The sequence below is a fragment of the Platalea leucorodia genome (assembly GCF_965183815.1).
Source record: "Platalea leucorodia genome assembly, chromosome: 2".
In the NCBI taxonomy this organism is placed as follows: Eukaryota; Metazoa; Chordata; class Aves; order Pelecaniformes; family Threskiornithidae; genus Platalea; species Platalea leucorodia.
The window spans coordinates 32269079-32293463 of record NC_138824.1 but is presented as its reverse complement, the minus strand read 5'-3'; the positions used below and the strand labels follow the sequence as shown (position 1 = coordinate 32293463).

Here is a 24385-nt window from a genome sequence, read left to right as displayed (position 1 = left end):
TTTTTTACACAGTTTAGAGTAGTAAATAAAAATGTTGCCCTTTGATTAGTATTTTCTTGTGAAATGGGCAACATGCTCATGTCAGATCGGACATCAGATGGCCTTAGGAATCTAAAGATTTTATTTCAGGTCTGAACTAGTCTGTGCAGGCTTCCTTTACAGCCGCTGAAGGAGACAGTTCCAGAAAATCTTGTTCTAATATAGGTGTGTGCCAATGCAATTCCCCAGCATCTCGAGCAGAGCTCTCTTGAGGCTGTGTGTTCCTAGCCCGCTCCCTTCTTTTCTGCTAAATCCTTTGGGCTTACATTACCGAAATTCCCAGAAAGGTACACGACAGCATGAGACTCTTACAATGTCAAGTAGTGTTTAATAAAAATCCTCTTTTCTACTTTTATTAAAGAAAGAGATGTTTCAAAAATACCATTAATGTACTAGCACAAATACGTGCCAATGTTAGCAAGAGCCTGTGAACCTGGGAAACTAGACACAGCTAATACAAAATATATAGACAAATCTCAGTTGTGTTAGTAGAAGGATTGCCTCTGATGCACGCAGATTAAATAGTGCTGGGACTGGGCTGGAGGCTTGTAAGTGGTAATGGCAGAGATAGTAGATGGACTGGAAAGAGTCTCATGCCCCTGCCTTTCTTAAAAAGCAATTCCTAAACATAAGACTAATGCTAGTGGGTTTATCAAAATGTCATCTTGAAAGTAATTTTTCAGACTCTGTAACACTGAGATGTCTGTTTTTTCTAATATTTGACTTTAATTTGAATGGCATTTCAGCATCAAATGTTGTCAAAAGTGTATACTTTGTGTCTGGCTAGGAGTAGGGTTTGGTTGGGTTTTTTTTGTAGGAGAAAATTCTTTGTAATATTGAGATACTTTTTATTACATTGGCTTAAGCATGTCAAAAGACTAGTGTTAGAAATGTTATGGTCTGTCGACTTGTACTGAATCCAAGGTGTGGTTTATAACTTGCAGTTTTTCTTATTGGTTTTCCTTGGCTTTGGGGTTTTTTTGTTCTATTCCGGGTTTGGGTTTGCATTTGAATGATTGAATTGTCTGCTCTTAGCTCTTGGTGTCTCCTCCTTGTTCTGCAAATATTGTGTAAGATGGCCACATGTTTAGTTGTTTGTATTTTCGCTTCCGTCAGAAGAATGAGTTACTGTATGTGGGGGGGCTGTTTGAATACACTCACAAGATGAAGTGCTAAACCCATTTGATGGAATCAAACTGTTTGGGGATTCAGTTTCTGAGTGATGGTAGTTGGTTACACTGGGGCATTTAAAGGAGGACTCTCAGCCATCAGTTGCGCTTATTTCCTTATTCACTTTTTTTCTCAAAATCGTCGTGGAACTCAGATGACCTTTTCCAAACTACCTCTCAAGTAATTCAGGTTATTGAGTGCCCTGTTTTGCTGTTAATCTACTTTATCTTGGCCTACAATAAGTACTTCTGAGGCAAAGATGATGTCTTTTATGTATTTATGTAGCATTTTAGCATAACAAGACCCTAATGACTGCTTTTAGATATTACTGTAATAAAAATATGTAAGATTTATTTGTAGTTAGAAAGTAGATAAACGAGGTGAATGAGAGAAATAACACTCAGAAATCCTTGATTTACATCCTTAAAACATTCCCCCACATTTTTACATTGGGAGAGTACTGTCAACCTTCAGAATTTCTGATGTTGTAAATCATTAGGATTATGTATGACATTTTTAATCACATTTATTGTTGGGGTGATTGTAAACCACTTACCAAAAGCCAAGATATTACCAGCGTTGCCACTCTGATTGATACCATTTGGAGAGAGATAATGTGATACTGGGTCAGACCAAAGATAATGTAGCTGGTGTCCTCTCACCAGTGGTGGTCAATAGGAGATGCCTTGAGAAGAGTAGAAAAACAACACAGAAGCATAGTGATACCTCCCCAAAATACTTCTTCCAGCCTTTAATGGTTCACAGGTCAGAGAGATCCAAAGTCGGGGTGATGGTGTTTAATTTAACAGGCCCTTGTGGATTTTCCTTCTATGAAGTATCCCTGTTGGTTTCTGAGCCCAGGTAAACATTTAGTGTTCATAATATCTTGAATGATGCTATGGTTACAGTCAAAATAATCAGGAATTAGGGCATACCTGAAACAAGTTTACTTAAACTAAATTTGAGCTCCCTTTGCATATGCAGTTTGATAATTTTAGCTCACTTTTTCCGTACAGAAATTCTGTTTGATTAATGCATGGGATAAATAGTGCTCAGGGATTCCAATGTTGTTTAGTGCCGAAAGGCTGTTTTTTATTAAATGTGAAATGAAGGTAGCAAATTACACACTCAGCTAAAGGAAAATAGAAATGAGAATTGACTCTGCTTATTCCTATATGATGCTGAGCAAGTGATTTAAACCCAAATATGAGTATGTAGCTCCTGTTTGGTTATGGCTTCTCTTGCACCTACCTGCAAGTGCTGTCAGTGGCAGCAGAAACGGTGAAACCCAAGCATTTCTGCCAGGTAAAGTGTGACCTGCCCCCCTACCCCAAAATAAAAATACCCAGAAGCTGCTGCCCTGAGCCTGTGTCGTAGGTTGAGAATGATATGGTGAAGAAATGCATTCTCATGTAAGAGCAAATGTACTTATGTACTGTCCTTGTGGAAGTGCATTAAGGGAAAGTTGCATGCGCAGCAATTGATTATGATGTTGCCTAAGCTTTGGGAATGTAGTTTTGAAAACATAGTATTTCTTTCGAGGGGGAAGGTGGTGGTGGGTGTATCAGCTCTGTGCACAAACTACAGATCCACCTTTTTCTTCAAGAATGTGTACATCAAGGACTGTTGTGTGCAACCTAGTAGTTGAAATTCCTGAACCTGCTTCAAACCAATTGAACTCCTGTTGTATCCAAACTTCATCTCTTAAAGTCTTTGACATAAGTTTATAGCAAATAGCAGCCTTCAGTACTTAACATGCTTTTGGACAAGGTGTTAGTCATCTCTTTACCTAAACCTGCCAGTGAGTAATAAAAAATGCCTTCTAGTGAAGGGAGAGGCACCATTGGGACCATTTCTGATTTGGCTTTGTGTAAAAGGAATAAATTATCCAAGCTGCTGCAGACAATACAGCGTGAACCTAGTATTAAAATTTTGCCAATTGTGAATGTACGTGTTTGACAGTAGACACAAATATACAACACTTGAATTGTCTGTAGATCACACTTGCTTCGTTTTTTGATGTTGCAATAAAAAAAATTCAGGTGTTGATTATACATGTTTGGAATATTTGAAATTCAGGGTAAGCACTTTTGTACACTAAACTGCATGCAGTAAAATCAGCAATTTTTTGTTAAAGGCACAGAGTTCTTATGACACAGAACTGCATAAATCTGCTAAATGCACATTTGATTTCATCCACTTTAAAGCAGTTAACATACATTAATTATACTTCAAAAGTGAAGCTCTAACTGAAAAATGATCATCAGGAGGAATAAAACGGTAATTCTTAAATACTAGCTCGAAACTCAGTGTTGAAGATAACTTATCATAGAATCTACCATTTTCAAGCCACAGAAACAGTTTTTGTCTTGGAAATATAACTGGTTTTGTTGGCATATAAATGCAACAAAACTTAAAATACAAGCTTCCCAGTAGTTTTCCAGGAGTTGTAATCAGTAATGAGACTCCATTTGTAGCTGTTGAAACACACAAAGAAGCAACAATTCCTGCTTTAGGGTATATGTAGTCAAAGTCTATCATACTGGTTATAATAAATATTGTGGAGAATCAGGGAAGGTGCACTGGTAGAACAGCAAAAAGGACATGGATTTAATGTAAGTCAACACTAACTGGAGTTAATTTTTTTAAGAACTTGCATAAATGGGCTTAGTGTCCTTAGGGTCTGGCTATTTATTTTAGTATACTGTGTGAATATTCTAACATTTATGTTTGCCTGAGCAGCACTGATGTATTTATTGTCATGTAGTCTCTATCCTGAGATCGGAACCCGATATAAAACAGTGGGAGTTAATCCCACAAGCCTATTCTGTCCTTCAGCGATGTCCGCGTCCAGCTTGTCGAAGTCTTGTACTAAGCAGCAGCATGCTTTTGGCTCGTATCAGAGTTCTTGGTCTTCCCTTCTGGCTCTCGAGAAATCCCAGGAATTTCAGCCGTGCCTGGCATCACAGATCATGACTCCACAAATTGTGTTTGTCTTTTGTGAGGGATTTTGCTGATTATTGCAGTTCACCCGCCTACCAGCACGATCACATTTGATGGGTTCAGACCTTTTCAGTATTGCAAATTAGAGCCTTGAATGATGGATCAAAGGGGCAGAGGGAGATCAAATGCTTGCTGCTTTGACCAGTACAAGACTGGGATGTAGCAGATGTAAAGCTAGCAGGAGGCAGTTTCAAAGTAAATAGAAAGAGGTGGTTCTGCACTCAGAATGTAATTGAGCTATTGAATTCTTTGCCAGAAGAGCTGGATGTGAAGGTGGTATTTGCTAAAGGCTTACATGACCTTAGAGGAGACCAAAGAGGTATGTGAAAGAAAATCGGCCAAAGGGTACTACGATTGATAGGGCATCTGATTCAAGAGACCGCAAGCCACAAAAGCCTGGTGGGCACTGGGATGCATACCCAGTAGAATTATACACGGCTGCTCTGTCCTCAGGCTTCTTCATGGATATCTGCTTTTGGCCACTTTGCTGGAGTCACGATGATGAGCAAAGCAGACCTTTAGTCTGATCCAGTACTGTTACTCTCAGGCTCTGCTCCCCCCCCCCCCCCCAATTTTTTTTTCCTCAGTTCTGTACTGTTGTTACACAGCTTGCATCAGAGAGAGCTGAAGTTTCTTCTTTTTAACCATGGAAGTAACTTTTGAGGGGGAAGGCAACGAAGGCAAAGGCAAGAGCAGCTCTTCTAAGGTTATGTGTGGTCATTTACCTCTGCCTTTGCTAACTGCAGCTGCGAGAGCACTGTATGCTTGTATCTGGAAACAGTCTAGCAGAGCTCCTTTGGTGCTCTTCCTGAGCTATAAGGCTTTTCCAGCCCCAGCATCTTGCCAACAGCTGTGGTGATAGAGGAGCAGGAGCTGCGTGTAGCTGTGCTACAGCATATTGTCTTGCTCATGCAGGTTGTCTTAAGGGATTTCTGCACTGTACCCTGTGGGCAAACCCTAAAATAATCATCTGTGCCTGGCAGAAAAGTCTTAGAGAGGTGGACTTTTATCATCGTATGAGAAGCCTACATGCTAGATTTCTGCCCTGTTGGGAAAGAACATTCTTTGCTGTTCATTTTAGAAAATGTGTTGGAAATACTACAAGACCTGGGAATGCTGTAGGCCTTAGATAAAGTTAGTATTGGTAAGACTCCTAACCTGAGAATACCTTTTTCTCTGTTTAGTTGATTCTTATCAGCCTGGCTTGCAGGACCTTTAATTTGTCTCCTCTGAGATTACCAGTTTCAGCATTGAGAAAATGTACTGCTTTATCCCTAATACTTGCCAAAGGCTTTATTTAAGTAGTAGACAGGCAATAAATGACTGGGTTTGGTGTTACAGTTGCTTGTTCTGTTTATGTTTTTTGATGTTTAGCCTGTTCATTGCTAGTTTGTTTGCTTAATTTTTTCTTCCTAATTGAGAGAGTCTGTACCCACCTCTGACCTGTTCTTTTTTTCCTTCATCTGTTCACTATGGTACAAAATCAAGAACCTCCTTTGAGATAACAAGCAGCTTTCTCTGGAGCTGCAGCAGTAGATTTGTAGCTTGAGGTTTTCTATTAACAAATTTGTTAAAAAGTGAATCTCTCCATTCCTCTGACTTCTGCTGCAAAAAAAGAAAATTGCCTTTCTGAAAACTGAGATATGAAAAGCCAAAAGAGAAATTAAAAAAAAAAAAATTAATTTAGTAATTTCAGGATAGTTAGACATTACTTGTGTTGTACAACCTCTGTGTTGCACTGTGTTGGCATCTGTGCTTTCTCCATAAACCCAAGGCCCCCAGGTGACGGTGACTGACACGGAGTCCCTCGGCCCTCCTCTTCATCTCCTAGTGCTCAGGTATTGGGGGCTCTCTCACCACCCTGCGCCCTCCCCATCCTCATTGCTCAGAGAGTCCAGCACTGCGAGCTTTCCTGAGCACCAGGCCCACAGCTCTAGCAAGCCCCTTGGATCCTCATCTTCCTAAGGCATTTCCCTAGCAAGCAGCCTTGGGCTTTTAAATCTGAATTCTCATCTCCTTGGTGTGCTCCTGCAGCTGGTGAAGTGCCACCCGCTTACACAGGACGCTGAATCTCCCTTCAGGAGATGTGAGCAAGAAAACCTGCCACCTCCTTTTGGCCAGGCGTTCCATACCAGGAACAAAGATGCTGTTGAAAGCTTGGGGTGAGGTGGTGTCAAAGGCAAAAAATATGTATCCTGGAAAAGTGTAGTGATCTAGTTTTTCAGGTAACGGAAATAACGTTTGGGGTGGAACTACTGGAATCCCCCTTTAATGTCCAGAAAGATCGTGCATTTCATGAGCTCTATAAACTGAGGTTATGTCTCCAAAAGTCACACCACCAGTAAGCAAGGCAATACATGTAGTCATTTTTAGCATTATCAGGAGAAGTTTACGGACCTTCAGAATGGCTCAATTTTTAACAGTCATCTTCTAACTACTTGGTTTTGAAACCTTAACATGTTGAACTTGCACGTTGTCATGCCCTAACAGGGTTTTAAATGAGTAGCTGCTCGTTACAGGTATAATCATTGTACCAGTTTTGTGAACGTTTTTGTTTCTGGAGTAGCAGAGTAGTATTCTTTTCTGGAGCTTGAAATGAACAAACGTGGTGTTAAATGATAATGGCAGTGATGTTAAACTGTAACCAGCACAGGCAGAAACAGCTTTTTGGGAGACTGTTGCTTTAGCTGTGTGTGGTACTCCTACTACACACATTTTTAGGAAAAGAAATCAACTGTCTAGTTCTACAGGATATTATGCAATTTCTTTCAGAAAGAAAGGCAACTGGGCTTTCTTTTTCCGAGTGCTTGCTCATCCGTGTTCCTCAGGTGTCATCATACATCTCCCTCCTACCTTCCCCAGTCCTTGCCGCGCGTCTCGTTTCCTGGCATTTTATTGTGAATGATGATGATTTATAGAGGCAGTGTTTTGAGACAATCTTCTGTGTGCTATACTGGTACATAGGACTTACAGAATGTCTGTTTCAAAAGTAATTAAAAAACATAATGTTAATTTCCTGATCTGAAATTTCTCGTGCCTTATCAATTGCTTTTATTTCAACCTAGTAAATTATGCAAACCTAGCTCTCCAAATGAAAATACTTCTAGTTTTTTAACTAGTAGTCTCTTTCCTGTCAATCTAAGAATTTCTGCCCTGTCTTGCAAGACAGGAGACAAAACTAGGGTTAGGCAATAGTTATCTAGCAAAGATGAAATAATTCTAGCCTAAGAAAATAATATTTATTTTGTCATAGGCCCAAGTTAACTCGTCTCCTTCATCCCCAATCCTGATTCATTAGTCAACAGAATTAGGGCAACATGACCCTTCTACGCAAATAAACTCATGGATGAGGCACTGCCATTATTAAATTGTAATATTTGTTGCCTGCCCTTATTCTGCTTGTATACTAATGGGGAGAGAAGGGAGAAGATAATTTGCTTAAGCTGTTCCCATCTTATTGAATGGAAACCTCGTAATGCTTTTAAGAGGTGAAAATAACAATGCCACTGATTGCTGCAAATGATGATGTAATTTTTTTTCTCCTTTTAAGATCTAAGGAAATATTAACTCCTGTAGAAAAGACACAACCAATTGTCACACAGTTGTAATAGATACAAATGGAAAAACACAATTAAAAATAATACATGAGTGTTTGAAAAATGTCAATAGTGCAATTATGGTGCTGTGAAACACTGGTTACTGGGTGAGCAGAAACTAAGGGTGTGGAGTTGGAGCTGTAATTTGACCTTGTTGCACAGTGTGTGTATTTCACAGCATCAAGGCTGCCTCCAAGAAACCACATCTGGCTCTAGAAGTCATTGGGCAGTAAGTGGCTGGAGACTGAGGGAATACTTCAAGGGAGCATCATCGTCTATGTTTTTTTCTGGTTCGTATATTCTTTCCTAGGCATCTGCTTTTGGCCACTGTCTTTACTGATTTCTCCTCTTGAGTCAGGCTGCTGCCCAGCCCTAGCAAAGGAAGGGGTATGGTGAAAGAAAAATGAAAAGTAGTTGTATGATGTGGGAGGAAGCCAAGATAGGCGAAAGGATGTGAGGGTCAAAGGATCAAAAATGGGGATTATGCCCAGAGATGTGAAGGATCAGGGGATGGAAGTAGTTCACAGTCACCAGGGGACACTGGGCTAGATAGACCTTACTCTGACGTAGTACAGCCACTCTTATGTTTTGTCCTTATGTAGGAAAAAAACAAATAGGTGATAACAATGCCAGTGTACTGCCAACTGTGATAAAAGAGCCATTGGCTTCTCCACCAATGGAAAAGATGGGCGTACAAGTGTGGGAGGAAGGAATACAATGGGCATTTTGGTCAATTTGGCTCTGTTCTTTCATGAGCAGTCATTCAGGGAACTCACAGGGGCAGGGGTGTTCTTTTTTTAGTGTATGGGGGTCAGTCCTGCCTTCAGCTCCCTCTGTCCCTTCTGAATTGTCTGCTTGGTGGCCCTTTTTCTCAGCCGAGAAGATGGGCAGGGAGGCAAGAGGAGCTGACCTGTGTCGAAGCAGGTTAAGTGCCTCCTTGGGGAAGGGGGAGGAAGTTCCTTCTTACTCCTACCCGAGCAATTGAAGATCATCAGAGAAATTATGGAAATTGCCATTCCTTTCTGATACTCGTAGGACTGTTCCAATAAGTTCATTGTGATCCAACTTTTAATGAGAGAAAGATGAATAGAAATACTTTGCATGCACATCATATTCAAAGTAGTGTTGTTAGAACAACTGTTAGTATATCTGATTTAAACACTTGATTTTGCAGCTTTCTCTTTGTCGTAGTGGTAGTAAATACGCAATTTCCATCCTTAAAGGAAAGACAGAAAAGTTAGCTAATGTATAACTCAGTACCTTTTCTGGCACAGCCTACAGTGGTGGAACACAAGCAACTACCTGAGTGACTGAATGTGTGCAAAATATATTTATGTTATATTGAATATATTTATGGAGTAAAAAGGAAACATTACGCACAGTATGGAAGTTTTACGTGGTCATTTTGTTCGTATACCAAACCAAGACACTTCCCCACCCTGGTCTGAAAAATTAATTCAGGTTTATAACTAGTTTGAAGCATCTTGATTGTAGCTGATATGGTGTGGTTCAATGTAGTTGTGGATTTGTTCAATGTGAACAGGGAAGAGAATGATTTTGTCACCCCCATCTTCCTTCTGTTTCTGCTATGTGAATCAAACAGTTGAGGAACGTGCCTTCGATCAGAGACGGCACATAAAGATTTCAAACCCTGACACTTGTAGAAATGAATCAGAGCTCATGAAAATGGGAAAAGACGACAAGATTGAAGTTAGCATTACAGCAGATAACTTTACATGTATGCCATAGATGTCAGTGTTATTTACACAGAAACAAATAAAAAGTGAAAAGTGCTTAGTGTAATGAATCATTGAGTTTTAAATTAAAAAAAAAACAACACAAATTTATTTTTAGTAATTAGAGATGTACATTTTTCACTTAAAAAAAAAAAAAAAAGAGTTTCAAGTGCTCTTTCTTTTATATAGGTTAAGAGGGAAGTAGGTACGCCAAACCAAAGGCCTGGCAAATAAAAGCTTTCTAGTAAATCTTTTAAGAATAGCTATAGACTATTCTTAGAAGATATTTCAGATGCTTTGAGTTTTACCTGTAATTACCAGCTTGTGAATAGCTTATATCCCAAAAGTATTTTCTATAATAAACACAGAATCATCAAATTCTCTACTGCTTTTTCATGAGTGAAGTCATGCTATGATGATAAACTGGTACTGCTTTCTGATATTCAAGTGCTAACATTTTCTTAATATTGGGCATCCTAAGAGCCCAACTGAAAGGCAAGCAACCACAGTATATTTTAGTTAACATATATTAATTGTTCGAAATCAACATTGATTTTTGCTGTTTTTCTTTTTTTCTTTTCAACTGCAATGACATTTTAAATCTCAATCAAAGATCCATTACAAGTGAAGGTTATAACCAAAAGCATTTAAGTGAAAATGGATGATTTGACATCCTAGGAGCAACAGCCTCCTCCAGACTGTGCTTATGCAGGCTGTGTATTTGACAGCACTGGGAGCGTGCTTCTTTAAAACTTGTAGATTAGTTATGGAGCTTTTTTAGATTGTCTTGTCACTTTTTCTTGCTCACGTAGAGAATTGTGTCCACAAAGGGCTTTTCATGTAATTGTTCTGTGTGATGGTGTTTCTAGTTCTTGTCCTAGAAGATCAGCAGGATTTTGGATTTCTTTTAGGGGAGCTTTCACATTTACTTTTCACAGAAGTCCTAGAGATTGTTGTGTGTACAAGATTAGTGGTTAATGAGGATTTTTTTGAAGATATAAATTTGAAAATAACTTGTGGGGGGGAATGGGGGAGGATGACACACAGTGACGGAGTTCTAGGTAGGATGGCCTAGGAGTGTAACAGAAGTATGTAAAGAATTGTATTTTACTATACATCTTTTGTTTCTAGATAGTTAATGCATTTGGACAAACTCAGGGAAGTTTGGGGATACATGAACAGTTCTTCAGCTTGTATGCCTGAAATGTAGAGTGATTTGGTTTTTACACAGTTCAATTTGGAAAAGTTCCACTTAGAACCACATCTTTTATGATCCAAAAGTCTGTAACGTGGGGACTGGATAGAAAAATGCATCATTTCTAGACGGTGGGTTCATTCTGATGGAGTATTCTGGAGAGGCTGGATTTCCCCATTTGATAAAAATCATACTGGAATATGTTTCAGTCACTGCTGCCTGGTCTGGAGATGTAGACTCCCTCTCTTAATTCAACTCTGGTCAGGGACTCAGTTAACAACACCTATTGTATGTTACAAGTGAAGTAGAGTTTCACACTGAAGGATAAGTGGACCTTGAATTTGCATTCCCAGTACTACTAAGGATGGATTTGTTCCCTCTAAAATCCAAAAGAAAACTGTTCTCAGCCTGTCTTGTGTTAGCTGTTTTCCTCGGTTGTCACTTCTAGTATGGATTGTACTGCATTTTGTTGACATTCTTAGTATTTTTTTTTTCCTATAAAAAATTGACATTTTGGGAAAGTTGAGAAGCTATTTGGTTGTTTTTTCGTTCTTTAATAGCATTTTACTTGAATTCTGGGTTCATTTGAGCTGTGAATGATGGTTGGGTTCAATGATGGACAAAGCTTAAACTTAGAGTTAGTGCAGATTCTTTTTGCCTTTTGCGATGATTTTTCAGTCCGCTTTCGCGGAGTGACTGGTTTGTAATGCTTGTGGTTAAATTAGTTACAGTTGTTCCATAGAAGCTATTAAAACTTTGTTTAAAATATAAATGGAAATATTTGATAAATAGTGGAGATGAGGAGAAAGAAGGTATTTATTCTATTACTTAGAGTGATGCATCTTAAATGCCAGCAGGTGGTCTATTCAAAACTGATAGTACTAGTTGCTTTTAGTAAGCCATTGTGCAAAGGACAGGCTCTGTTAATTGCCTTTCCTTACCAGCGCAAATGATTAGTAGAAAATAGTGTCTTTAGCATTGTAGGATGTCATTACTGGAAACCTGTTACATGAAACTTTATGTTCAAATATTTTTATTAGCCACTTGTTATGCATATTTAATTAGAAAATTGAACATTCTATGCAGATTCAACTCATTTCCCATAATAGAATTAGTCCCCCCAGCATTATTTTGTTGGTTTACATGTTTTTGGCAATTGTTGTTAATGTAGTAACACAGCTATAAATTTGGGTATAAGTGAGTTGAGAAATCATTTAACTTTAAAATCAGGTTGATTAATTTTAAACCCTCTTGCAATCTCGTTTTTTGCAAATTCAGTACAATAGATTAGCATAAACAGTAATGAACATTCAAGATCATTTATTCCAGTTAAAATCCATTCTGAATTTGTTATACGCAAAACATATTTTAAGCCTGCTTATTATATGAAAATACTCTCACTGCTGTTCAGCAGAGCCGTTAGGTGTATGCATGTTAGTCATACAAGTACACAAAAATTCAGCTAGACTCTCTCATTGAAAGACAGCATCGAGAAAACATGTATTACAAATAGCATAAAGCATTCGATCTGTGTTTACAATGTTTAGCAGATAATTTTTATTAAATTCAAGCATAAAATTTTCATTCAGCTTAAGTAAGCCAGAGATGGATGTCATTATGAGATTTACATACCATTAGCTCACATCGATTGATTAGCAGCCGAGCTCTGTGGTACAAGGCTAGTTAGATACATTATTTGTGATGCCAGGAGGCTGCAGGTCAAGGAGGTTTACTGGCTGCATGCTCGTTTCCTTTGCCTTTGTGATTACTTGATAAAATGAAGTGCATCACTGTGAACAATTGACCCTTTCGAACAATCCAGACTGGTCAGCAGTCTAAATCCACATTTTAAAGCCGTCATTATAGCCTCAAACTTAAGAGTTTCCAGGGTGCAGACAAAGGTGTTGTCCTCCTTCAGTACCAGTCGTGTACCGTTTTCAGACTTTATGAAGTACTTGAATTGAATAATATTTGAAGATACCGAAAACTCCTCTGGAAATCCATCCAGCCTGCTTTTGGACACCAGTACAATTCTGGATTTTATTTTTGCAATGAAATCAGGAGCATTACAAAAGATTCTAAGTCCTTGTGAACGGTCGTGGCTGTCAGTTATTTCCAGGAAAGTAGTCTCTCGAGATGCTAGCTGTTCCTTCTCCCACTTTGATTTCACTGCATCCGAGAGTACCTTAAGCTGGAAAAAATCTGCTTCTTGTGCCAAAAGTTGATTTTCTCGAAACCCTTCTGGTAGCAGAAGTTCTCCATTTCGTAGGAAGTTGAGAATGTGTCTGAAAAGGAGTCCATCTCTGTCTATGAAGTAATGACCATCTGCATCGAACGGGCACATTATTTTTCCATTTATGATCCCTTCCAGAAAAGAATCTGGATACTTGGTTAGTGTCTGTTTTTGTGTGATATATAGATAGCCACCAACATTCAGAGTAATCAGAGACGTTTTATACTCCTTGTCTTGCTCAGAGCCTTCGGAGTTGCTGTGGTTTTCTTCGCATTCCTTTTCTCTTTTGTTTATTTTTTTCTCCATTATCGAAGCTAGGACAAAAAGCCAGCTATCTTGCTTTGTTCTTGTCAGCTTGCAAAGAGATTTTTTTTTAAAAAAAAACACCTTTATTCAGCTCCGGCACGATGCTGGAATGGAAATGCTGCTAGCATTGCTCCGACTGTCAGCTTGGGTTTGCAGTAGGTGGCGTATCAGCTGTGTATGCAGGGAGATATCAGGAATATGACTGTAAAGGAGAATTTGCATTTAACTGTATAAGGGAAGAAGGGTATAACAACTGTTTGTCTCTTTCTTTCCTTTAAGTGTAGGAAGTTTACGTACTTTGGGGAGTTATTCACAGAAATGCATACTACTATTCTAAATGACACCTTATTTTTTAATACTTTAAGATGTATATGTAGTATCAGCTGGCCAAATCGTGTTTAGTGCTTATGGTGTTAAACAGAGAGCTTCATTTATGTTTCAAGGATGTTAATTTTCACAAAGTGTCTTTTCACATTTTTTTTGGTACCAATTACAGTACTTGATGCATACAGCAGGACAACACTGAAAGGAAAGGTGTCCCTGTCTGTACAAGGGGGGGTGTCGTCTGTGGAGTGCGTGCACATACATATCCCTCATTTATTGGACACGTGCGCACTGGTGAGATGTTTTCACAGAAGGTACTCTGGAAGTGTTGCTGAGAACTTGTTGGTCTGACTGTTTTAAGTTTGTGGTAAAAGCTTCCATTTGCAGTCGATGGGAGTATCTGCACCAACACAAGAACTGCAGCCTGACTAGGTTTTGCTTTTTGTCTTTTTCTCTGTGCCACAGATAAAAACTGTTTTAGAGAGATTTGCTGTTTATATCGGTGATTTTTTTTTTTTTTAGCCACCAAGGCTATCTAGCATCAGTTTGTCGATAGAAACAACTCAGCTGCCCTGCGGAACAAAGGGTTAGCGTGCCTACAGATAGCTTTGAACATCACATAACATTATAGCTTAGCAACACTTGGGTACGGGGAGGGGGGAAACATCGGCAGAGCACGCTTGAATCAAATGGCTGTCTTCCCTCCATAAATCTGTGCTTTGAGGCTCACTCTCCGTTGCCTCTTAGAAAAAGGTTGCCCCTTTAAACATTTGCAGCTTGGAGCAGGAAAGGGAAAGCTCTCTGCACATCTCTGTGTGCCTTTCCTTGGGGAGCGGGCAGGAGCCGCAGCACGCATTCCCCAGCACCGGCAGAAGCGAGCACTTACCTTGGGCTGGACCTGGAGAGGAGGTCCCATCTTTTTCAAGATGTATTTTTCACTTTACAGGTAGATGTCTCCTGCTTTGCCCAATTAGCAGTGAAAAGTCAAATTATTCTTCTATAAATTCTTCTGCTCTATTTCTAAGTATTTTATTCCTACTGCTCCCACTGTCTCTAAGGCTGTTTATCGATATTGTAGAGTCATCACTATAATATTTTATTAATTGATAACTGAATCCAGTAGAAATAAATGCACTTTTTTTTACTCACTATTCTCCTTGCGAGGGTATTCCTAGCACTGATATGCTAAATTTCTCTGCTGCTGTATGTGATGTATGAAGCAGATATTATTCATTAGATTTGATTTATCAGGAATTACTCATGGTTTTAATTTTAACTCTTTGATGCCATTGATATGTTTAGCATAACTTCAGTCAAAGAGATTTCAACCAGTTTCTAATTTTTAAACATTTGGACTTTTTTCAAAATTAACTCCTTTCACAATTACTGAGTGAATAATTGAGAAAATGAAAGAGCCAATTAATTTCAAGTATGATTTTTTTTTCCCATTACAGTAGACATCCATTCAAATTTAGTTTATTGTCAAGTGATGGAGAATTCAGTTAATGTGCTTAGATCATGCATAGCTACAGTGTTGAACCATCTTAGTAGCTGTTAAACCCTAAGAGAATGATTTTTGTGCTGCTTTCATCTTACGCAGTGATCTTGAAATACTTTGAAGCTGAACTAGGAATGTCCTGCCACAAGTAAGCAGGGATTTCCAAGGATAGCTGAGATTTGTAAACGATATGAAGTTTTTCATGGCCAGCTAAGCTGTCTACATTTTAAGAGACAGCACTTACAGAACAGTATCTGCTCACTTAGTTTTTCATGCTCATCATCTTCTGAATGCTCTAACACTTGCAGTTGAAATTTTCCACTTTTGTGAACGAGTAAGTATTCTTGAAAGATCAGGCAAAATCATTTTAGTGGTTTGTATGATAAAATATTCAAAGTCGATTTGATGTGGAAAATATACTCTGTGGAGATCATGAATATTTACATTTAAACCTTTGAGACTTGAAAAACGTAGAGCTGCTGTAAAATTTTCATCGCCACAAACCCATGGAACTTTACTTCACTGCAGCTGACAGTCATGCGTAATACAAAATTAAAGCCTGGCACATTTTCGTGAAAATTTTCCACTTTCTGTGCCCTGCTACAAGACAACTTTTCCAAAGAGCCCTCGTTCTCCCTATGCACTTGGTGATGCATATGGTGTTGCAGCGCATGTAGTTTTAGTGAGGTGCTTTCATATAGATCACTGTTTTCTGAAAGTGTAGCTATGCCTAGAGGAACTGGATTTCCTTTTTTCTATCTTTTTGTCCATGCACTGAGAGATCATCCAGAAGTTCATTTTGGTAAAGGTATGCAAGTATTTCTTGCAATCAAGTTAGAGGCTTTGACCAAGTTAGAGTCTTTGTGTTGTGCACCAGGCATGTGATGGCTGAGATGTGCCCAGTGTATCCCGGGTCTTTTTGATTCCCACTTGGATTGAGACAGAGCAACTTGTTGCTTTGTGCACACCCATGCTGTGAGTGAGCTGCCTCTCTTTCTGCCCTGTATAGCTGAAGTATTCTGCTTGCCAATGTCGGTAGCTAGCAATCCTGAAGTGACTGCTGCTTCCCAAATTATTAGTGTCTTTGCTAATTGCTGGGATTGGCCATTCAAGGGAGGAATGGTGCTGGAATCCAGCAGTTGCAAGGATATTGGTTTGGTTCCAGATTAAGTCAGAAAATATACCAAGCACTCGCTCTCACACACACTTAAGAGAGTGGCTGTAGTAGCAGTACTCCATTTCCAAGTTACTCATCCTTTGGGCTGTACCAGGAGGGCAGTCCATGGAGCTTTTCAATTTCTTCTCCGTCAGACAAGCCGTCCTGGAGACAGTGAAAACGCAATGCTGGTGTCTCATCAGCTCCACAGGAAAACAAATCCAAGGAGGAGGGGGCTAGGCATCTGCCCCTCATTCTGTCCTACATGTTTCCTTTTGGAAAATAACCTCACTCCTCCTCAACTTCTATCCTGTTCCTGAACCTGCTGATCTGGAAACTTGAGCATACCATGGAGCTGAGGATTCAGAACTGGAGCACACCACAGAAAAGCTGGTTCAGCTAACTCATGTGTCCGAACAGCATCAGCTTCACTGAGAGTCTGCTGTCAGTGAAAATGACCTGGGTTGTAGAAAACAGCTACTTTTGTTTATTACAGTACGAAAGGATATGAGGAGAAATCTCAGCTATAAGAGGTAAAGAATTTTTGAAGTGTATTAGGAAGCCGTGCTAATGAAATCTGTTTGGGTTATCGAGGCAATTTGCTAGTCATTTAATGTCATAACACAGAAAATTGGCCAGGTTGTTGGACAATTAAACCATTCAATAGTGACTATCTCACAGTTTTAGTGGCATAGACAGTCTCATTCCAATAATAACTCTGTGATGTTGATTAACAGCTGTTGAAGACAAGCTTTACACACTAATTGAAATTGAAGATTTTCAAATCATCAAGTCTGAACAATTTGCATTCAAGAGTTTTAAAAGAGCTATCTAAGAAACTCTATCAACAGTTGCTGTTGATATTTTTAATAATTTTTGAGCACTGCAGTTCTGCAAGACTGAAAAAGCAAATGCTGTGCCAGTATTTGAAAGGTGAAATGAATGGCCCGGGTATTTAAAAAAAAAAAGCAACGGTATGAAAAACAATAAAACATTTGACTTGGAAATCAATCAGTTAAAAATTAAAGGGGAATAATACTAATCAATGTGGGTGGAGGGGAAAATGGATTGTGCCAATTTTTTTTCCTTTTTTTTAATTACAATTTGTTCAGCAAAGTAGGTAATGCTTTTTTTTTCTGTTAAATCTTTGTGTATGTCCCATTTGTCATCTTAAATTAGAATATATACTGTATTAGTTTCCCTCTCATTTAACTCTACAAAAATTATTTGCCAGGTTTCAAACTGCCAAATGTTAAGCAGAGAATTATCACTAAAATGTTGCTGTGATTTGGTTCTTAGTCCTATTTATTTTTAGTCAGTGATCAAGAAGGTGATACTTACTGATGAAGTTTGGAGATGATACAGACTGAGAGCGTAATAACTAAGGAGAAACATTGCTGATGCAGAACCATTTGGATAGTTGGTTAGGATAACATTTTAATAAAGCCAAATATGAAGTTTATATGCCTAGGAATATACTATAGACGGGGCTTGCAGTATGTATGTTTGTGGGAGGGCTAGGGCAGAGGCTTTGCCCTGCGTATAATTCGTCATTGACAACTGAACATGAGGTATCACTCTGTGCAGTGGTCAGTAAAACAAATATGCTGTGTATCTTTTGGATGTCTAAATAAGGGAGTGCCAATGAAGGCCGGGCAATCCTGTTCTCTAGCTGCATAGCTGCCAGGGAAAGGTGATCTGAGAAGGGCACCAGCTTTGAGGCTGCCCTTTAAATGGAAGAGAGGTGCCACAAAATGCCTCTGGTCTGGAGGAGCAGAGCTGAGGTCTCGTGTAGGAGGGGGCTGCTCCTTGTCCAGCCATCACGTGCAATAGCCTGGGAAGCTGCACAGCGGTATAAGTGGGCAGCGGGAACTACCGGGGCTTCCGACTTGGATGCTGGGAAGCAACAGCCCAGCTTCTACCTGCTGAGGAGCTGGAGGCACATGTGCCCATGGCCTGTCCTTACTGCACTTTTTTCCACTTTTTCCTGCTGCCTGGGAATCGTGCGTCCTGAAGCAGGTCTTCATCTCCTCTGTCCTTGGCACCTCTCACAAAGAGCAGGAGCTGGTAAACTCCAGATCCGGTCCCACACGCCATCAAGTCTGGCCATGAGGCCCACAGCTCAGGAGAGGCATTCATAAACTGAACTGTCTCAGGCCAGTAAGAATGATTAAGAAGCTGAAAAATAGGCCTAATGGAAGATTCGAGAAAACATGATTTATTTTTATTAGGCTTGATAAAGGTGGAGAGTACATAAGTGCTTGGATGGGCAGAAGTGCTTTCATAGGAGGCTCTTCAACTTAGCAGTCAGTGGTCTAACAAGACCCAGTGGCTGGAAATTGGAGCTGGGTGCAGTCAGACTAGAAAACTAACACATTAAAATCTCCAAGCCAGTCCATCTCTCTCTCGAAAAAAAAACCCAACTCCTATCAGACCATCTTCTGTACAGTGCCAGTAAATTTCCCCAGTGCCTGTTTATTAAGATTGCCTTAAGCGTTTTAACCACATTCTGTTCATTTGATGGTGATTGTCAGCAGGATTTGAAGCTGGAATCGGCATCTCCCCAGCATATCTCCCTATAATCTCACTGAAAGAATCAACAGTTGAAATTACTTTATGAATTGGCACCGGGGCATTCAGGCAGGGAGGTCAGGGTGAGCGTCCATTTGGCAGCTAATGATGAAGCTATGGGTTATGTAGACCAGCCTGTCTGGAGCTGCACTCACGGTATACTCGTACCTGCCACCCCACATAGGGCAACTGGGAGTGGAAGACGCTTGGGGAAATGTCTATTTTCCCTTCTAATGACTGGTCTTCGTTAGTCTTCCAGACCTATTCATTTATCTTGTCCTACCTGCTTTATTTTGAGTAGGTATTTTTAACAGGGAATTGCCATTTTCATGCCTTATTTATCCTTTGGTTTCTAGGCTGATGTGACTATGGAAATATCAAGGCAGACGTGTAGCACTTTGGATGTCTTTTCATTGCAGCTCTGGTCCTGCAACAAGTGAAGACAGACCCAAGTCTCTGAACTTGAGTTTGGTGAATGAGGGCTAATTAGGCTGCGAAGGGCCTAAAACTGTGTTCCCCCACTACAGTCTTGCATCCGGAGGTTTGTGTGCATCTTTGCAGGTTTATTCTGCTAGACTGTCTGGATGTGTTAAAATCCCTAAGAGGGTCCAGGGAAAGTGGGATATAAACTTTGGCTTTCGGACAGTGGATGAGCTTTGACAGCAGACGAGCTTAGCTGCAAGGTGGTGTTCTTGGAGACTGCCGACAGCCTTGTACTGTGAAGCGACTGGAACATCAAAAGCCAAATCCGGATCAGTGGTAATTAAAAGAGGGTATTAGCCAAGACATCAAAGATGAGATATTACTAAGGATAAGCATGTTTAATGGCAAGTTCATTTCCCAAATAATTGGTGTGGGGAAGCTATCTGGTTCACTGATCCTGATTCTTAAAACTTAAGAATAATTTGAAAATTGTGCAAGGTGCAGAGAGATTGATAGCGGCATGTCAGTGTTCAGACAGCGGGGATGGATGGCTCAGATGAGTATAGGCTAGTTAGCCTTGAACCTGTACCATGGAAACTAGTGAAAAATTGTCATGGAGTTCAAGAGATAGAAAGGATCAGAAATATAATGAATGCTAGCAAACATGGCTTTATGTAAAGGTTTTGTGGTCAAACAAACCTAATTTTGTTTATTTTGGAGACTGTGAGTTTGATAAAGTAACAGCACGTTTGCAGCCTGCTTAGCATTTCGTATTGCACATACTTTAGAATCTTGTGACATTCTGATTTATGTCTAAAAAACAAAATAGCAAGCACAGAACAAGATTAAAAACTGGCTGACAGTTATCAGAAAGTAAGTATCAGTAGGAAGCCACTCGGGTTGTAGTTGGAAGGGCCTCCTCCAGTATTAGCAAGAGGGTCAGCAGTAAGTGAGAATCACGGCTTATAAAATGTGTCGTGGTTGACACAAATGCTGGTCAGACAGTGAATAACTATGACAGCACTGTCATGGTGTGACCGGGATCACTTAGTTCACAGAATCTGTTTAAAGACAATGAATTTTAACCAAGCCAGAGGCAATTATATACCTAGGAACAGGGAATGAGGAGCACCTAGGTAAAATGTGAGGCTTGGAAAAGACTCAAAATAGATATATTTGTGATATAATAGCCAGTCAGCTCCATCAACCCCCAGAGCTTGATTTTTAGAGACAAATTGATCTTAACCCAGTTTTAGCCATCTAAACATGAAGCACAGTCATGGGACACAGACACCCTCCCCCCTGCCAAGCCAAACCAAAAAACAAAATCACAAAAAGCCCACCAGGCAGGGGAGATCATTGAATCCTAAAGGAGATGGGACCAATTTTCTTCTGAAAGTCTCCCTTCCTCCCTCTCTCAGCTGAATTCAGAGGGTCTCCTGAATAACCTTGAGATGGCTCAAGTGAGGAGAGAGAAATTCCAGCCTCTTCTCCTGTATCTGGTATTTTACCTCTCTATATGGTTTTGGTAATACCAGTGCAGGGGTATTATGTCTATTTTCTGGTCTCTGTATTCTTAAAATGTCATTGCAAGATTGAACAGGGTGCAGATAAGAGCCCCAAAACTGATTTAAGTGTGACATAAAATGCCTTGTGGTGAGATAATGCATGAGCTTGAATTACTTCATTTATTGAAAAGATGATTGAGAAGTGACTTGATTACAATGTATAAGTACTTTCACAGGGAGAAAACACCAGGTACTAAAAGGCTCTTTAGCATAGTATAGAAAGACATAAGAAGAACCAACCACCAGAAGCTGGAGGCAAATTTGGATTAGAAATTAAGCAGCAATATTAGTACCACTTTAGCCACACATAAGTTACTAGGTTCTATACAGAAGAAAGAGGATAAAATTTATCTGTATGTGATACACAGGAGGTCAGGCAAATTGGCCAAGTTGTCTCTCCTGACCATAAAACAAGAGTCTGTAAAACCAAGAGTGTTTTTGTAAAAATTTGCTTTGTTTCATTCAAAACTACCTGGAAAAGTATGTCATTCTTATTCCTTTCAAGAATTTAGTTTAAATCAAACCAAGAAATTTTAAATTAAATCATTTTAAAGTACTGGGTATCGAAGTAATCGCTCTCTGTATTGTTTAGGGACAGGAGACATAATTTCCAGATGTAATAATATTTCAGTCTATAAAGCAATAGAGAAGTTACAGGTGTCTCCGAGTGCCTTGTGTTACTTGGCATCAATACTTCTAAGCATTTCTGTTATCTTCTGTGACATTGCCAGCTGAAGGTGAGGGTGACAGTGTAGAACCCTACACCAAGAGCAAGACGAGGCTCTCTGTTGGAAGGACATTTTAAATAGCAAGAGCTAATCAAGCCATTAAAGCTAAGAAACTCATCCTTTCTTGTTATGCAAAGCTGTTCCCAGAGGTATATGTTTTATATATATTGCTCTGGCTATGCCCAAAAGAGATGGTTGCCACACACACCATGCACTGCAACATCATAGTAGAAAAGCAGGCATTTGGCTGCCATCACATCTCTCTTCCTTTCTACATCAAGTTGCTTTTAATTTTTAGGCTTTTCCACCCTTATGGAGTAGGCTGATATTGCACTTCTCTATTAGTCGTCATTGCTTTAGGCAAAAAGATGTTGATGTTGGATTATAAAGGGACTGTGTTACAGAGGTGAATATACAGAGAGCAGTATTAACTAAAACTTAGTATGTGATCTCCTAGACTACTAACTGCAAGTTTTTATCTCTTTTCCCGAAGTGTTAGGATATGTAGTATTATTACTTTATTGCATTATGTTCCTGTAGTGAACATTTTTTTTAATTGTAATAAGATAAAAATAGGTTATTCTTTTTCTGAGTATAGGAATAAAATTAGCTCTCATTTTATATTCCACTAATTTTGGATACTTTGATGATCGGGTTTTCTTTGTAGATTATTTTTTTCATGGCCACTGACTGTATTCAATGCATATTTTCAGAAAACAGTTCCTAGATAAGCTGAGTGCAACAATCTAGAGAAAGGAGGACTACAGAGTTACCATCTCTTATTTGAAATTTGGTCTTTGTGATTCATTCTTAATATGTAAAACATCTGATGGCAAAATGAGGAAGTCTAGGGGATACCAGCTGTGCAAGCATGTTTTTCCTGCTTACTTCTTCAGTGTCTAAATAGCAGAGATTTTAGAACTTAATTTGATATTTGAGAACTTACAATTACATTATATTTACTAAATGCTTAATTAATGAAAAACAATTCAAATGTTGACCATGTTGATGGATCCTATTTTAATGTCCAGTTTTGCTTTGGTTTTTTTCATTCTAGATAAACTTGCCTTGGAAGGAATAGTGGTGCAACGTGCTGAATGCAGACCTGCAGCTAGTGAAAATTATATGAAACTGAAAAGGTAGGGGTGCTCTATTGCAAATGGATATGTGATACCTGACTTTGATGCTTTTATTATTGCCTTACTAGGGATGGATGACTTCAGTATTATCATGGTATTACGTAGGATTTATACAGGATCAGAACTGTTCTTGCTTTTGGGGTGGATTTACTGTAGGGAAGGAGCAAAGGCTGGTGTGGGGCTTGTACCTCCCTCTAGTATTGTCCGGTGGGATGATGTAGACTTCTGCGTTCCATCATGTGCAAAACTCTCACTCGAGTACACATTCTGCCTCTTGATACCTGAAAGTACGAAAGTATGGCTATATATGCTGAATTTCCTGAGGACTTAGTTTTGCATTGATCTGGTCAGGACAAGCTTCTTGCGTATGGGTTTCTGTGTGGATCGTCCAAATTTAATTCCACTTAATACCGTGCCAGGGTAGACAAAGAGCACCTCTGAAAAGATATTAACTCTTTCCTGTTTTGGGCTTTTTAAGGGAGAAGTGCTAGACCTAAACTGGCATGCTTGCTAGAAAAGGCAATGACTGAAAATGTCAGAAGTGACATGGACACCACAAGACATAAATTTAACAGAATCATTTAGTGACTTGAAAATTTAACCCGGTACATCTAGAATTTACCATGTGATTCATATATCATATGGACAATTAACTTGATGACATTCTCTAGTAATAAATCAGAATTTGAATTGAATTGTGCATTATATGAAATATGTACTTATGTATTTTAAGCATGTGGGTTTTACTTAAATCACCCTTTTGTATTCTGAGTTTGTTGTAAATAGAGAAATGCAAAGCAGGAAATTTCAGGAAGAGAATAGTCTGTGACTAGTTTTAGAATCATCAAAAGAAATGCAGAAACGGCAAAGTGATGTTTTTCCCCAATTCCTGATCTGTTTTCTGTGTATCATATACTACATTTACAGTATCTTATGTTTTATTAACCTCCTCTGTCATCTAATCTGCTCCAGTATTTCCTTATTGGGTTCATTCAATTCCGAGACTTTATGTTCTAGCTGTTGGCAAATCAGGACCATAACTTTGCTCATGTACAGTGAACTACTTCATTCCAGACGGTGTTCTGTGATTGCTATCATGATTTTTGTCATCAGTATGAAATGGAATATGAAGCAAATGTGATGTTACTAGGAAAGGACTCATTTCAATCTGGCAATTTTAAATATATACAAATATAGTCTGTGGGATGTATTTGCTTCATAATTGTTTTAATCACAGGTTGCCTGATCTAAGTGCTCTTTTGCATTTTGTACACAGTCTTCTATTAGTTGATCAGATAAGCTTCTTCTGGTAAGGGCACAGCAGGAGAGCAAAACAAAACTGATAGCTTTAATGACATACTACCCAAACTTTGAATTTTTCAGAATTCTACTTTCTGGAATGCATGCATGCATGCAGCCCCTCCTGGTCTTTGATTTTGTCGTGTTCAACTCCTTTAGGAGCAACAAAGATACAAACACGAAGGCAGGTTTTGTGTTTGGAAGCACTGGCAGCTGAAAACTGACAGTACCCTTGGTATTTCTTTCCCGTAGAAAAATTGTCAGGCTGTGTATGCCTCGTTTCTAACTTTCCATGTTGTTAAAGATTTTTTGCCTTTTACTGAAAAGTTAAAAAAAAAATCTTAGCTGGTGGGAATCAGCATGAGATTTAGCAGATCTAGCAGTCAGCCTCAGAAGAAATT

At 39.2% G+C, this 24385-nt stretch overlaps 2 protein-coding genes across 4 annotated transcripts in view; one reads left to right on the top strand and one right to left on the bottom strand.

Annotated features, from left to right (window-relative positions):
• The window catches only part of GTF2F2 (general transcription factor IIF subunit 2), a 91845-nt gene that overhangs the window by 18451 nt on the left and 49009 nt on the right, over nt 1–24385 (top strand). For all 3 annotated transcript variants that reach the window (XM_082304482.1, XM_082304481.1, XM_082304483.1), the window contains one exon: nt 22604–22685. In XM_082304482.1, the coding sequence (XP_082160608.1) occupies nt 22604–22685 (82 nt within the window). The remainder of the gene's footprint in view (nt 1–22603; nt 22686–24385) is intronic.
• KCTD4 (potassium channel tetramerization domain containing 4) lies at nt 12505–13278 on the bottom strand (the record flags this gene model as incomplete). The annotated part of the gene is made up of 1 exon (XM_082304484.1): nt 12505–13278. The coding sequence occupies one exon, from the start codon at nt 13276–13278 to the stop codon at nt 12505–12507; it is 774 nt and encodes a 257-aa protein (XP_082160610.1).